General features: G+C 41.0%; 1 protein-coding gene across 3 annotated transcripts in view; it reads right to left on the bottom strand.

The window, feature by feature from the left end:
* Window positions 1–7,524: 7,524 nt before the first annotated feature.
* Window positions 7,525–15,681, bottom strand: part of itfg1 (integrin alpha FG-GAP repeat containing 1) — a 151,222-nt gene continuing 143,065 nt past the window's right edge. The window contains exons 17-19 of one of the 3 annotated variants that reach the window (XR_013507247.1): window positions 13,109–13,226; window positions 8,872–9,458; window positions 7,525–8,832 (exon numbers count right to left, since the gene is read on the bottom strand). Coding sequence is in view for 1 of the 3 variants with exons in the window: in XM_078289071.1 (XP_078145197.1) it covers window positions 9,399–9,458; window positions 13,109–13,226 (178 nt within the window). In the remaining 2 variants the exon portion in view is untranslated. Of the gene's footprint in view, window positions 9,459–13,108; window positions 13,227–15,681 lie in introns of all 3 variants that reach the window. The other 2 variants (XM_078289071.1, XR_013507249.1) reach the window with 2 other exon arrangements.

Raw genomic sequence — 15,681 nt, 5'->3', positions numbered from 1 at the left:
TTGAGATCTGTCGTGGCTTTGACTGACCTCGATGAATAGTGAGTAAAATATAGACAAATCCCTGACTGAAACAGTATGTTTAAAAATCATTGCAAGGGGAACTATGAGAAAAATGATAACAATATGATATGTATCAGCACAGCTACACTGTGTTTCTAATAATACAGGAGGAGAAAGGTTGAGGAAATAATTATAATATTGCCAATACACAGCACACAAGCTGCCCTCATGAATAATACATTTATGAAAGGGCACTGTTGGAAAAATGTTGTAGAGGGATTCTGTGATGAATAAGCTTGAAGGCCACCTATGCTCTTATGTAAGGGTTATAGGTCTCCTAGATTGAAAGACGGACCTTTTATGGTGAATGAAACTGTTGCTGAATGTAACATTTCAAACATGAATCAGCGATGGATGGTGCTGTGTCATATAGGCCGATTATACAGACCAATATTATCATCACAACCGGTGATATTTAACATTTTTCTCCTCAAGTCAAAGGAGCAACCGTCCAAACCAAACTCTTTGTGGAATGTGCAGACAACATTTGTTTCGAAATGATGACAACATTTACACATTGTTTATCATTTGATTTCTATCTATTGATCTGTTTCGGCCTTCTGGTCAAGTAAACATCAGACCGGAAACTTCATGTAAACATGGACAGATACTAGTAGAAGTTGTAGGAGAAGAAGTAGGAGTAGTACTTGTAGCACCAAACTAGTAGCAGCAGTAGTAAAAGCTGTGGCAATAATGCTATTAGTGCTAGTAATGGTATTAGTAATAGTAGAAGTAGCAGTAGTAGTAGTAGTAGTAGTAGTGGTAGTGGTAGCAGCAGCAGTAGTAGCAGTAGTAGCAGTACCACTAGTAGTAGTAGCAGAAAAACCACATGAATTTCAGATGTGGAAAATCCCATGTAAAACACATGACATCACATGGGCAATATGTGGAACGTGCTTTGCACATGAGAAATGTGTTTTGGAACATCTTCAGGTGCTCCACATGTGGAAAAATCCCATGTGAAACACATGAGATACACATGTGGAAAAACATGTTATCACATGGGAAATTCATGTGTTTTTTCTGTAGCAGTAACAGTAGTAGTGAAAGAAGTAGTAGCAGTAGTAATAGTAGTAATAGTAGTAGTAACAGTAGCAGTAGCAGTAGTAGTAGTAGTAGTAGTAGTAGTAGTAGTAGCAGTAGTAGCAGTAATAGTAGCAGTAGTAGCCTAGTAGTAGCTAGTAGTAGTAGCAGCAGTAGCAGTAGTAGTAGCAGTAGTAGTGGGAGCAGTAGTAGTAGTAATGGGAGTAGTAGTAGCAGTAGTGGTAGCAGTAGTAGCAGCAGTAGCAGTAGTGGTGGGAGCAGTAGTAGTAGTAATGGGAGTAGTAGTAGCAGTAGTAGCAGCAGTAGCAGTAGTGGTGGGAGCAGTAGTAGTAGTAATGGGAGTAGTAGTAACAGTAGTAGCAGCAGTAGCAGTAGTAGTAGCAGTAGTAGTGGGAGCAGTAGTAGTAGTAATGGGAGTAGTAGTAGCAGTAGTAGTGGGAGCAGTAGTAGTAGTAATGGGAGTAGTAGCAGTAGTAGTAGCAGTAGTAGCAGTAGTAGTAGTAACAGTAGTAGCAGCAGTAGCAGTAGTGGTGGGAGCAGTTGTAGTAGTAATGGGAGTAGCAGTAGTAGTAGTAGCAGTAGTAGCAGCAGTAGCAGTAGTAGTAGCAGTAGTAGTGGGAGCAGTTGTAGTAGTAATGGGAGTAGTAGTAGCAGTAGTAGCAGCAGTAGCAGTAGTAGTGGGAGCAGTAGTAGTAGTGGTAGTAGCAGTAGTAGCAGCAGTAGCAGTAGTAGTGGGAGCAGTAGTAGTAGTAGTAGTAGCAGTAGTAGCAGCAGTAGCAGTAGTGGTGGGAGCAGTTGTAGTAGTAGTAGTAGTAGTAGTAGCAGCAGTAGCAGTAGTGGTGGGAGCAGTAGTAGTAGTAGTAGTAGTAGTAGTAGCAGTAGTAGCAGCAGTAGCAGTAGTAGTGGGAGCAGTTGTAGTAGTAGTAGTAGTAGTAGTAGCAGCAGTAGCAGTAGTAGTGGGAGCAGTTGTAGTAGTAGTAGTAGTAGTAGTAGCAGCAGTAGCAGTAGTAGTGGGAGCAGTAGTAGTAGTAGTAGTAGTAGTAGTAGCAGCAGTAGCAGTAGTGGTGGGAGCAGTAGTAGTAGCAGCAGTAGCAGTAGTAGTGGGAGCAGTAGTAGTAGCAGTAGTAGCAGCAGTAGCAGTAGTAGTGGGAGCAGTTGTAGTAGCTCATGAGAGATAGTTTCAAAACATCAGCTCTCCTTCAAACCACAACACTCTAGCCTACTAAACTGCAGCCTGTAGGCATCAAAAACATAGAGCATTAGCAGAAAAAAACAGGATTACAGGCTCTGAGGCTTACAGCGCTGATGAGAAGACAGGCATTTGGGCAGAGCATGGCAACAGACAATAGGTGAAATATGTTGTATTACAATGATATCTGCAATGAAGGCGAGCTGCACGTTACAGCTCCTGACACTGTCTTGCTCTGATAAGCCGCTGTAGGCCTGATCCCCACTGGGTTCATAATAGGTTGGCCCGCTCACATCGAATTAGAGAGCAAGCGTGAGCCTGGCACATTGCATAATGGCACCCAGTGAGAGAGAGCGAGAGAGAGAGATGGAGAGAGGGAGAGAGAGAGACAGAGAGACAGAGAGAGAGAGAGAAATATTATTATAATAGAGGGAACATGCATGGTCAACATAAGTAGTCAACACAATATATAACCACACCAATGAGCATGCATATTTGAATTGAACTTGTATTCACACACACACACACAGGCACACACACACACAGTCCCCAGGCTCCTCAGTAGGACCGTCTCTGTTTATCATGCATTGTGCTGTAGGTGGGAGAGAGGATATAAAATAGCATGGACAGTCACAGAACAACTACAGACCACCTGAAGTGCAAAGAGAAAAAGGAGGAAGATATGGCAGCCTGAAGGATGGTGATGTGAGCTATCATTAGGGCTATTTGGATCATATGACAATCACTAATAGCTATAAATCATGTAGACATCAAAAAGACTAATGCTGCCTTCAAGTGTTCTGCATAAGCTCCTACTTCCCAGTTCGGAGATTCGGAAATACGACTTTCAAGTGCTTTTGGTCAGAAATAATAACAAAATAGACCCTGGAAGAAAAGTCGTTTTTGGAGGCTGTTGTTTTCTATTTTATTTGTGCTTCAGTGGTACAATGAAGAGGAGAAAATGTGCATCAGGCACATAATTGATGAATTTAATACATTTATTAGACAAAAGATGCAGAATTTATCTGGGCATTTGTTACATCTTGTGTAGCAAATGTAAAAAAAAACTCTAAGCTAAATACTATTTGCAGCTGCTGTCTCTTCAACACCAAGAGGACAACTTATGAGTATGAACAAAAATGGGCGAGGACTAAAAGTGAAACAGAGAGTGAGAATAGAAAGAAACAACGGTACTAATAATGTACAAAAAATGCCAAAGAATAACATAAAAATCATCACTTTCTCAGCTGGATTTACCACTTTTCTTGGCTCATTCATGTGCAGCTCATATCATACGATATTTTTCGACAGCACTTGAAAGCAGCGTGTATCTTCTTATAGGATGGAATGAAAATGCATCTGCGGTCCGTTTATTTTAAAGAGCCGTCCTCCCCCCATAAGTGAAGAAAAATGCCCCGGGTTCAACCCCTCTATTCTAGGTCATGTCATTTCATTTTTACATCATTTCTCACTTGGGCTTACAAGCCGAGTTAAAGCAGTAATCTGCTTTTTCTCTCGAAACTGACTCGAAGTAACCCAAAAAGATGCCAAGACAGGCTGTGATATTTAATCACATGAACTGTCACACATAGGGTCGAGGTACACCCATTGATATAGGAGCTCAATATGGCATGTCGATTACTATAGTAATCCTATACATTTTTAAAAAAGGATATCATACAAATATTAAAGCAAAGTGTTAAGTGTTCCTTTAAGTCCCTATAGGGATGTTATAGTGACACCTTAGGAGGTACAAAGAACAGACCTACCATAAAGCACAATAAGGTCATTATAAACTATTGAGCATCATAGACACACTACAAATCCCTAGAACATTACATGGATATTAAAATTATTTTTCATTAGGGGTCATTAAGGCACTATCACCACCTCCACATAGGCATGTGTGGCTTAGCAACCATGTTGAGTAGCTGCTCTATGTTGCTTGGAGGAGGAATAATACTTTAGAATATTATTACTGAACTATTATTAATTAAAAATGAAAGATTTATTCAGCATTTTCGTGTTTTTCACATAATGTAGTAGGTGAAAGCAATACGCCATACTGGTGTTTTTTCAACAGATGAAGAGGAGCTGCGAGCTGCGAGCTGCGAGCAGCAGCGCGTGCCCCAGATGTTGATGGCGCGAGACAGCGGCGGGAGCGGGAGTCTCCCGAGTAGCAGCAGCAGCAGCAGCAGCAGCACGCGCACACAGGCTGTCAGCGTGTAATGGTAAAACGACAACGGAGACAATATTTAGCGTTAAACTTGGAGCTGCTGGTATGTTTTTACAGAAGAGAGACTGTGCGTACAAACACGGCGAAATAAACAGCGGTTATCACTTTACACTCTTAACAAAAAGGGTTCTCTGTCGGCTAGTAACCAGAAAATGGTTCTCAATTCACTAAACTCAAAGGTAAGGCAAAGTTCCTGTATCCTATATAGGCTATTATTTGCCAGCAAAACTTCCGAACCCACTTGTTTTTCGTAAATTAATGGGCACAAAGTGAAGCAATGACTTATGACTGATGTTTAGTATTTTATCAATGTAATAAATTATTAGAGCTAGATCAACAAACTATCAGCTTAGAGAGAACACGGGTCCTAAATGCACCTCTGACGTGATTTTTTATAGCTTAGCTCGATAGCTAATTCGATTTTTGCTTCAAATTTCCAAGATCAAATTTACACCCACTTAGGCTAAAGTAAGGCGAGTGGCACACCTTGCAGTGCCCAAACTGACACCCGTGTACCAGAGAAATGGTTCTTTGGTTGCAGAAGAACCCTTTTGGTGCTACAAAGAATCTTTTTAGAGAGGTTCTCTATATCACCATGGTCAAAAGCTTCTATATCCACACCGGATTATATATTTCGATTTGCTATTTATTTTTTATTTCAACAAATAGAGGGTAATTTGTGTCATTATCGAAAAAAAGAGCCCTCTTTTTTTCCTCTGTAGCTACTGTGGCATAAACCTGTAGTTAGATGGCGATGTCCTTCAGTGATTTGAGCAATAAAATAGGAAGGTTTGCCATGAAAAGACACAAGAAGGCAACTTGATGTGAGAGAGAAATAGGTGAACGAGAGGGAGAGATAGGCTACAGACAGATGGAGAGAGAGATAGAGGGGGAGATTTTTAGCTGCAAATTGCGTTGAATGGAGTCACAGATTAAGGAAAATGCAATACTGAACGAGGAATAATATTGTAGAAAGACATTTTGTTCTTATGATTGATGTTATAGTGAATGTAATTTAATGTCACAATCTTGCTTTGGCAATCTGTGGAATCCTCCATGCCCTGGCAATAAAGCACAGTCAGAAAGAAGGAGAGATAGCTTTAAGGTAAATGAATTTATCCAAGCTTATAATAGAGGGTCGATGCTTTTTGCCCAAGGCACCGGACCTCAAAGCTCACCATAGAGACCCGGTTAGATGCTCGGCAGCCCTTCCAACTCACCTCTGAGCATTTCCTCTCCCGGTGTGATTCTGCCCAAATTGCACCTTTCTAAAAAAACACCTCGGAAATCCCCTTCTTATCTGTCCATTTTACGGATCCGGTAAGGCAACAAGGGAGGCTCTTCACAAAATCCAACTTTTCTCCGACGCCAGTAAATCCATTACGCAGAAAGAAGCTCCAACAAGCGGCGGTACCGGGATCTTCAGGCGGCGCTCCCGGTGCGTTTGGCTGGCAGATGAACACTGGAAACCATTCAGCCGGGCATCGTTAATATAAATGCAGCTCTCAATGGTGCTGGTGTACCGGGGATGACATGTGGAGGATGGACCGATCCAGCCGGGCTGACGCGCACCAGGAGAGGTAGGTATCCAAAAGACGCAGATGAATGGATGGATGTATATATAGACCTATAGAGAGAACAAGAGATAGGTCTAGAGGGAGAGAGAGGAAGAGTGCAGAGGAAGAGGAGGAGGAGAGTCCGTCTCTCTCTCCGTCCGTGTCTGAACTGAGAAAAGCTACTAAACAAGGCTCATTTAAGCCGTGGGCGCTGCTTGCTTCAATGAGCAGCTCGTCATGACCGCTGTCAAGGCAGACAGAATAAAGACATTACACTTCCGGTCATCGCTTTCAAAATAAAAGTCTTACGAGCGCAGCATTTTTGAACTTTAAGGCAAAGTATCAAAGTTAAAATGAAGAATTAATTCAAGGAGAAATCAGTACAAACATGGAAATGCTATTGTTTTAAGATGTCATATTATAGGCTGTATAGGTGCTACTCTCTACACCACCACAGTGTGACATGATGGTTTTATCCTGGACGTCATAGCCTATGCAAGATATTGCAACGTGTAGGCATTGTTTATCAGATCTTAGTTTAAAGTACTAAGTACTAAGTTACTTTATCATTATTATACAAAGCAAAGATCATGCAAAAATTGCCAGATATTTATTTGGAGGCCATATGTAAAAAATAGTAAGTAGCCTATATATCACACTCATCAAATTATAATGTCTCATTGAATATCAGTCATTGTTCTGTAAATCTAGTTCATATACGTGGGTTTGAAAGTTTTGGTGGCAAATGAGACCTTAAGTTTGTGAATTATATGATACAATACAATACAACTTTATTAATTGGCACCCATGTTCCATACACGCCAATAATAGTGTATTCTTTTTTCAAACTTTTTAGGCTTTTATTTTGAAGGCAATATCACCTATTTTCCGGTGTTATTCTGGATACTTCTGTGTGACTTGACGCAGTTTGTAGCGGGCACATTCTCCTCGTCGCTGAGTGTTAGGTCCCTAGCGTGTAGTCTTAGTCTCTCTCCCTCACCCTCTCTCTCTCTTATAGACACACTCTGCTTTGCTATAGTCCCGTCGATACTTCATGTTAGTGTAAGCTCGTGTGCACTGTCTATCAGTAGTGATCTGCTTATACCAAGCTGAAGACAAACTGTCATTTTAATTATGCAGAGAAAGGTTTGTAGTCTTCATGTATAATTTAGTACGGTTCCCAAAGTGGGCTCCTGGGCCCAATAGGGGTCCTTGAAAGGGGCCCACAGGGTGTTCCCAGCATAATGAATCTTCCATTGCACTATTACTCTTATTTCATTCACTAAAAGTGAGTATAATGAGATAATCTATAAGAATGACTATTTTGATTATAGGTTTTCCTCTCTCTATTGTTAGCTCCCCAACTACAAAATAAACAAAAACAAAATGTGTGTGTGTGTGTGTGTGTGGGGTCCACAAATTGAGTGATTCAGAATCAGTCTAAGCATGAGAAACCTTTATTCTCAACTCCCAAACAAGTAGCATTTAGTACACATTTAGTACTTGGACATTCATAATGCAAATCAACTGCACAAAACAAAATAAATTACATTTACCCACAGTTAATCATTAGTAAAAAACAACAACAAAAAATCAAAAACAAAGTGCAAAGAACTCAGAAAGACACAAGTTTATTGTTGCAAAATAAATATCTGAACATACCAGGACATTTGGCCCCAGAGGTGGGGACTCGAGTCACATGACTTGGACTCGAGTCAGACTCAAGTCAGAATTTTAATTGTTTGAGACTTGACTTGGGTTCTGGTGACTTGGGACTTGACTCTGACTTGTACTTTGACGACTTGAACAAGTTTCTAAAGTCTTGACTTGAGATCTTGTGTTTGTGTAAATGACTTAGATTGAAAGTGATGAGATTTGTTCCAGCAGACTGAATTAATAAATTCTGTTTTCTGAATTTGTATGGAATGATTGAATTTATTGAAGTTGAAACTGATTATAGAAATCAAACTCATGATGCTCTTACCAAGTTTTTATCCTATTAAAACCATATTGCATTGAAAAGTCCTAGATATTTACTTTTCTTTAAGATATTAAATTGATACTGGACTCCTGATTTGTTTTGACTTGACTTGCGGTTCTACATTTAGACTTGAGACTTGACATTAATGACTTGGACTTGACTTGAACTTGGTAATCTACATGTCGACTTTGGACTTGACTTGAAACTTCAAGTCAAGCCTCAAGACTTGAGACTGACTTGGGACTCGAGCATAGTTGACTTGGTCACACCTCTGTTTAGCCCAATTAGTTTTGAAAAGGTAACGAAAAGGAAGCCTACACCTCAAAGCAATCTAGGATGAAATGTGCCTTATTTATCAGGAGAGACAAGTTTTAGACCAGTCGGTAAGCCTTGATGCAGTAGCTTTAGAAAGAAAGTGAAAGGATGTTAACATATGAACTGTTTTTTGGCACTCCAATGATACTGCGATATGATCAGTTGAGAAAAGATGAATTTAAACCCAGTAGAGCTGAGGGCCATTAATCATTTTTGGAGGCAGAAGACTGGGGATTTGTTTTCCTCCAAGTTTTGGTAGCAAAAAATCTTTCCAGAGAATTACTGTTCTGTTACTCGTGTTCCTCCCTATTCACTTTGCACCAGTTGCAGATGCAGTTGCAAGGTTGAGATCAATCTCATAGAAATGAATTCCATTTAATTTTACTGGTGATGGAACTGCATGAAAGCAGATGTAATAATGATAAGCAATAATGAAAAATATGAAGGATTTCTTTACAAGTGAATCTATCAGACAAAAAAAAAAACAGACATTGGACAGTAGCACACACATGGATTTCAAGTAACATTACACATTGCCACACTTTTTGCCAATGGCACTTTCCCTTCCAGTGAACAAACATAAACCAACACATAACAATATTGCAGTAACTCGTTGGGCATTTAACATTTCGAGTAGAATTTGTCGTTTTGTCAAAATATTCTAATAACACCACTGATGATCATACTGCTGACTACAGCTGGTCCTTAGAAATCCCTACTTTAAACTGGTGAGTGATATCCACTAAGATTTCGTTCCATCTCTCCGCGGTCCTGTTGCAGCTCCTGTAGTTCTAACACTGGAATGAATAAATCAAATGGAACATGAATATTTCAGCTCTGACTCGTGGACTGAAAAATATCAAAAAGAAACATTTTGGGGCAAATGAGGATCCATTTATTGGCCCTTGAAATGAAATTGTGTGAAATTGTGTGTGTGTGTGTGTGTGTGTGTGTGTGTGGGGGGGGGGGGTAAAGGGGATGTGACATGACATTCTCCTATGATGCAATTCTCTTCCTTCACATGGCGTCAAAATGGAAACGGTGGGCTTCCTGCCTCTTCTCCCGGTCGTCCGCTTTCTGAAAAACACACACACACACACACACACACACACACACACACAAGGATGTCAAGGTTTTGTGGTCTAAGGTCATGGATTAAAATCAGTCTCATAATCCTTTAACTTCCTCTGCAGTGATGAACTGACGGGGCTTGACCTTGGTGGGTGGATGTTGCTGTGTGTGTGTGTGTGTGTGCGTGTGTGAGCATGCACGTGTGCGTATGTGCATGTGCGTTCACCGCATTATTCTTAAACCTCCGGCCGTACAAAAAGCATGTAGAAATATAGCTGAAAGTGGCAATTCTGTGGTTCACGCCCTAATGACGTTTAAGCCAATTCATTATGGTGGACTTGTACCTGTACCGCACCAACCTACAGCAGCAGCAAGCCAATGCTGCCTTCAAATGCTACAGGCTACAAGTTGTAGCCTATTTACACCTGTCAAACTCAGAAATACGAGCTTACGAGGAGCACATGAAGGCAGCAAGACTCTTCGCTGTAGGGAGACCAGAGCTCGGCGAGTGGGGGAAATCTTGGAGATAATGAGGTAAAATATTGGACTTTTGGACCAATGGTGTAATCGTTTGGATCCAGAACACTTGGCTCATTTCTTGCCCTTTTTGGAACTCTAAACTGTATGCCTCTGTTATGTGGACATACTAGTGTTTCGACTGACATCAGAGTGAGTGTATAATGACCAAATCGTCATTTTTGTGTGAATTATTCCAATAATAGCCTATCCGTTCTGTATGTGGATAGCGAGTGCTTGTTCAGCAAGTCACTATTCAATTCACCATTCATTTACATTCTAAACTTCATATTTCTTTGGTTACTTGATAATTAAATAGTCTCAAACCTTCATGGACAATAAAGGTAGGCAAGTTGTAGCATAGGCTCTTAGACTAAATCAGGGGATTGCAATATCAACCAAGGGCAAACCTGTGGGGCAGGAATGATGCGGCCAGACTGAGTTTGCACATGATTTGAAACAACCTTAAATATAATAACTCCCAGTAAGTTTTAGCCTACTTCTAAATATTCTGTAGCCTGTTTATTTGGCAATTAGCCTACAGATGAAAATTTGTCTCCAGTAATCTTCAAAATAGAATTTGTTGTCGTTTGTTGACTTACGAGTGCTGATAGCAGTCGTACGTGAAAGCAAAAATAAATAAATAAATAAATAAAATAAATAGAAATTGCTGATCCCATATAGTCTGGACTAGTGACAGCAGTATAGTCAATAATGCACTTGGATCTGTTATGTGAGATCAGTGACGACCTCAACGTGGGGAGAAAATGGAGATCCATTTTAGAGCCTCTAAACGGAACCGTCCCCTTTTCTTTTCCTTACCACTTTGTCCAAAAGATGTTGTAGAGCGGCTCAGGTTTTAGTAAGGTGAGAACTGGGGAGGAGACGAGGAATCAGTGGAGAGGAATACTCCTTTTAGGACCGAGCCCAATCTGAGTACTTCTGAAGCCCCAAAGCATCAGGCAAACAGTAAATGACTTTTTGAAATGACTATCCATTTTAAGGAACAGCCAGCCCTTCACTGATGTTGACAAAGTTAAACATGTTGCACCCAAAAGACACTGCAACACATTTACTGCCCCCCCCCCCCATCAATTTCAGTTCATAATAAAGCCCTCATTTATCTTCCAAGACACGAGTGCCTTGTATTGATGGATGCGCTTTTTCCCTTTTTTTTTTCCCCAGTGCAACATGTTTTTAAAGGAGCAGATGGATTGATGTGATATTCTTCCCTCTTGATAACCAATCCAGTGGGCTACGCTGCTCTCAGAGTACGGTCTAATTGATTATCTAGAGGATGCCATGCAGTTGTCATCAAGGCCTGGATTGTCATTAAGCAGCAGAGCATTGATTGGTGTCCATCTGAAGGAGGTTTTAATGACAGAGCGGGGTGTCTGTAAGCTAATGGTGAGGTACGATGGGGCGTGATGTGGTCTCAGTGGCTCTAATGTCAACTTATTAAGTCTGGCTTGCTTGTCCTGCATAAAAAAAGATGCGTCCCAGGTGAGGAGTTGTTATTTTGCCTTTAGTCTGACCAAGGAGATTGATTACAAACTGCTTCGTACTCCTTTCCAAGACCCATATTCCTTTGGATATAACGGTTTACGTATTTTCACTCCAGTTCTAATCCATATAAAGGCCTAACGCTGCATTGTATGGCCGTGCACTGTAGTTGTGTAAGAGCCCTGTTAGCTTGTTAGGCAGGACGGCACGTCTTTGCCCCCATGCCTTTGCCCTCTACCTGACTTTGTTATTAGAAGAGCAAATACCAGAGGCGGCGGCGCAAACACACAGAAATGCCAAATGTCAATCAGCGGGCTCTCCCTGACCTTACTGGCTACCCCGACGTAAAGAGGAGGGGAAAGGATGAGATATCAGGAAGATTGTTAGTGACCGGTATACAGGGATTCACTCTCAATCTTGTTTCCCCGGACAGTACAAAAAGTTACATTACATTAGCCTGCCTCTCGGTGTGTCTGTCTGTGTGTGTGTCTTTCAGTCACTTCATCCAATCTAAGAGAGAACTTCAGCTGGTTTGGGTTTTTGGCAAGGCAGTGGCAGACTGAGTGACAGACAGACTAACCATGGTGAACTGCATCCTCATCTTTCTCTCATCACCCTGTTTCTCAAGCCTCAGATGTCTCTCAACGGCCTTCAGCCCCCCCCCCCCCAGCCTGCTAGGTGTATCAAGGTGCTCGGTTGAGGCACCAGCCATATTTTTTAAAATGCAGCGTCGGTTCAGATGAAGCTGATGCTTACACCCACATTTCCTGAGAAGAGGGCATTTAGAACGCTTCTATGTGTGTAACGATGCACACATGCCCACATGCGTGCTTGCACACACACACACACACACACACACACACACTCGCATGGCAGATGGCTTGGAGAAGATGCCAGCAACTTACCGCATTGCTCAGCCCAGCAGACAGCCCTGCCACTGTCTGCGTTATATGTGTGTGTGTGTGTGTGTGTGTGTGTGTGTTGTAGATGAAAAAGGAAAATCCAACCGAGGAAAGAAAAAAGTGGATTTGTGGGGAAAAATGTTAAATAATATTTGTATGCATGTGTGTGTGTGTGTGTGTTCCCTCGACAGTAGTATGCTGAGGTACATTCTGCTGTAACTGTGTGAGTGTCTGAGTGAAAGAATGGAAGAAGCAGTGGCTGGAGCACAAACACACACACACACACACACACACACACACACACACACACACACACAAACATGCATCGGCTCCCTGGAGGGGATATTCATGGCGGTAATGAACAGCAGATCTGCCACGCTGAAAGGACAGAACCATGCAATTACAGTTGAATGTCCTCCCAGGTTGTGGCACGGAGAGAGAGAGAGAGAGAGAGAGAGAGAGAGAGAGAGAGAGAGAGAGAGAGAGAGAGAGTGTGTTTGTGTGTCTCTCAGTGGGAGGCTAGAGGACTACAGGACAGGGACACTGGGACCCATCTGCTGCTGGTTGTGACCAATCTGGTCTCTCTCTCTCTCTCTCTCTCTCTCTCTCTCTCTCACACACATACACACACACACACACACACAAATAGTCTGAAGCAGTAAATCACAGGGAAGAGGCCAATGTTAACTACACCACTGTGTGTGTGTGTGTGTGTGTGTGTGAGTGTGTCCTGACCTTCTCCTGCCAGTGGAGGATGCCGATGATGACGAGGATGAAGACACACACTCCGATCAGTGCGATAGCCGTCAGCAACACACTGTTGCTAGGAGTCAGGTACAACTTAGCACTCCAACTGGAGAGAGAGAAAAAAAAAAAAATAAAAAAATAAAAAAAATAAATAAATAAAAAAAAAAAAAAAAAAAATATATATATATATATATATATATATATAGATAGAGAGAGAGAGGGAGAGAGAGAGAGAAAATGCATATAATTAGGCATTTAATTAAAGACCGTATGCTGGTTCATATTTTATCATGGTCTTATTTGACATTAAAAATATGTAATTACCAAATGATACACATAAGCAGAGATTGTAACCTAATTAAATTAAAACAAATCAATGAACACCTTTTCTCTTTGTGTGAGGCTACCACGACCTTTTGTGTATTTCCAACAGTCAAACTTCAGTTAAAGTTAATGTTAGGAAAGCGACCCAATCTTACAATCTACTTGATGAATATGACAAGAATGCCAAGATACCTGATTTTCTAGCTATTCCTCATTTCAACAACTCATAAACATAATGAAACATTTCATGGTGGGAACCAGTGGTGATTAAGACAGCAAGCAGGTTTACTTGACTTTACTTGACTAACACATCTAGGTGTGGGGATAGGAGGCCAGCTCTGGCTGATTGGGTGACACAAAGCTTACTGCAATAGCTTGACATGCTCCTCCGTTTGATTCTTTAAATTCAGTTTAATTTATACACATTTTTGTTAATTTGTCTACAATAACTCTACAAGCCTTTTGGATGCAAGAAAACTCTAGAGATTCAATGAATATATCCTGCTGTGTATCAAGCCTTGTCAGATTCAAGCCTCAGACAGTCACCAGTCATATTTATAGGACATCTAGGGATGATTGTGAAATGTCATTTCAACGGTAGAAAGCTTTTGCATTGGAATTGGATTCATTTGGAATAATGGGAATCTTGGATTGTTTTTAGGAGCAAATGCAGCTGCTTGACAGTCTTAATACCCACCTTTGTATCCATTTCATTCAAGATGGTGAAACTACTGGAAACTGTCCAAAAGGGACATTGCTGTATTTGATAGTGATATATTGCAATTCTAGTCTTTTATTTAATCATTTGAGCATGCCAGTGAATGTAAGACTGACAGTAACAGAGACAGACTGCATTTTCTTGAGTAGTACACTAGGGGATAGGCATGTGATCTTATGAGAAGCTGCCAACTCATGAGTGCAGACAGGGGGTATGCTGAAGCTAAGAATTTACTGCAGAAACATTTTGGCATTGAATATAAAATTGCCAGTAATTGCTGTAACACCAAGGAGGAAATGCACTGCATGGAGGAGATCTTGCTTCAAATATTAAATCTATTATCATGAAACTCCCATTCAAAATGTGGAAATGATGGAGAATTGTGGCATGTGAGCTGCAGGAGCAGCGGAACAGCAGGGCAAGACTAGTTGATCTGGTCATATTCCTTGAAAAACAAGTAAAAATCTCTTCTGATCCAGTATTTGGCAAAATTCAGGATCCAGCCAACAACAAAGGTAAAGGCAAAATCAAAACCTCTAACCCTAAAGCAGCAGGTAGCTTTGCAACAAGCACAGGCACGGTTGAATCAGATTCTGCTTCCCAAGCCTCCAACCACCCACAAAGCTATCGTCTCTTCTGTAGCCATAGTAGTCACACATTAGAGTTGTGCTCCAATTTCAAGAAGCTTCACAGAGACAAAATTGATTTTCTGAAGGAAAGGGGAATATGTTTTGGTTGTCTCATCAAAGGGAATATGAGTAAAGACTGTAAAAGGCGTCTAACCTGTAATGTATGCAACAAGAAATGCCCTGGAGTACTTCATATCACAACACAAGTAAAAGAGGTAAGCACGGGAACAGAAGAACAAGCATCAGAGGGAACAGTAAGCAGTGCTCTGGTCTCTCTGCAAGTGTGTGGGCATACTGGGGCTGGTGATGAGGAGTGTAAACTTTCCATTGTTCCAGTCAAAATCAAAAAGAGCAGCAGTGATAAGATCATAGAGACATATGCTGTTATTGACAACGGTAGCACCGCCACATTTTGTACTGAGAGGCTGATGGAACAACTGAACGCTAAAGGTAGAAACAAGTGAAATTTACTTCACACCATGTGTAAAGATGAGTGTCTCAGGTCATCACACGGCTAGAGCTCTCTGGAGTTGACAAAGATCATCTCATTTCCTTGCCAAAAGTGTATACCCAGAAAAGTATGCCAGTGACAAAGGCTAACATTCCCATGGAGAATTATTTGACCAAATGGCCTTACTTAGACAAAGTATATATTCCAGTTATTGCCAACATTACTGATTGGAACCAATGTTCCAAAAGCCTTAGAGTAGTTGTCCCAATGCCACTGTAAACAGAATCTCTGTTGTAGCTCTAAATGAAATGCTGATTAGGTCATGTAATCATGACTTCAGTGAAAGATTAGTAGAGGATAAACCTGAGATGTCAATAGAAGATAACAGATTGGTCAAAACTGCAAATGAATCAATAACTGCAAAACTGGCCATTATAGT

This window comes from Centroberyx gerrardi, chromosome 1 (assembly GCF_048128805.1).
Source record: "Centroberyx gerrardi isolate f3 chromosome 1, fCenGer3.hap1.cur.20231027, whole genome shotgun sequence".
In the NCBI taxonomy this organism is placed as follows: domain Eukaryota; kingdom Metazoa; phylum Chordata; class Actinopteri; order Beryciformes; family Berycidae; genus Centroberyx; species Centroberyx gerrardi.
This window is presented reverse-complemented; position numbering and strand designations above follow the sequence as displayed.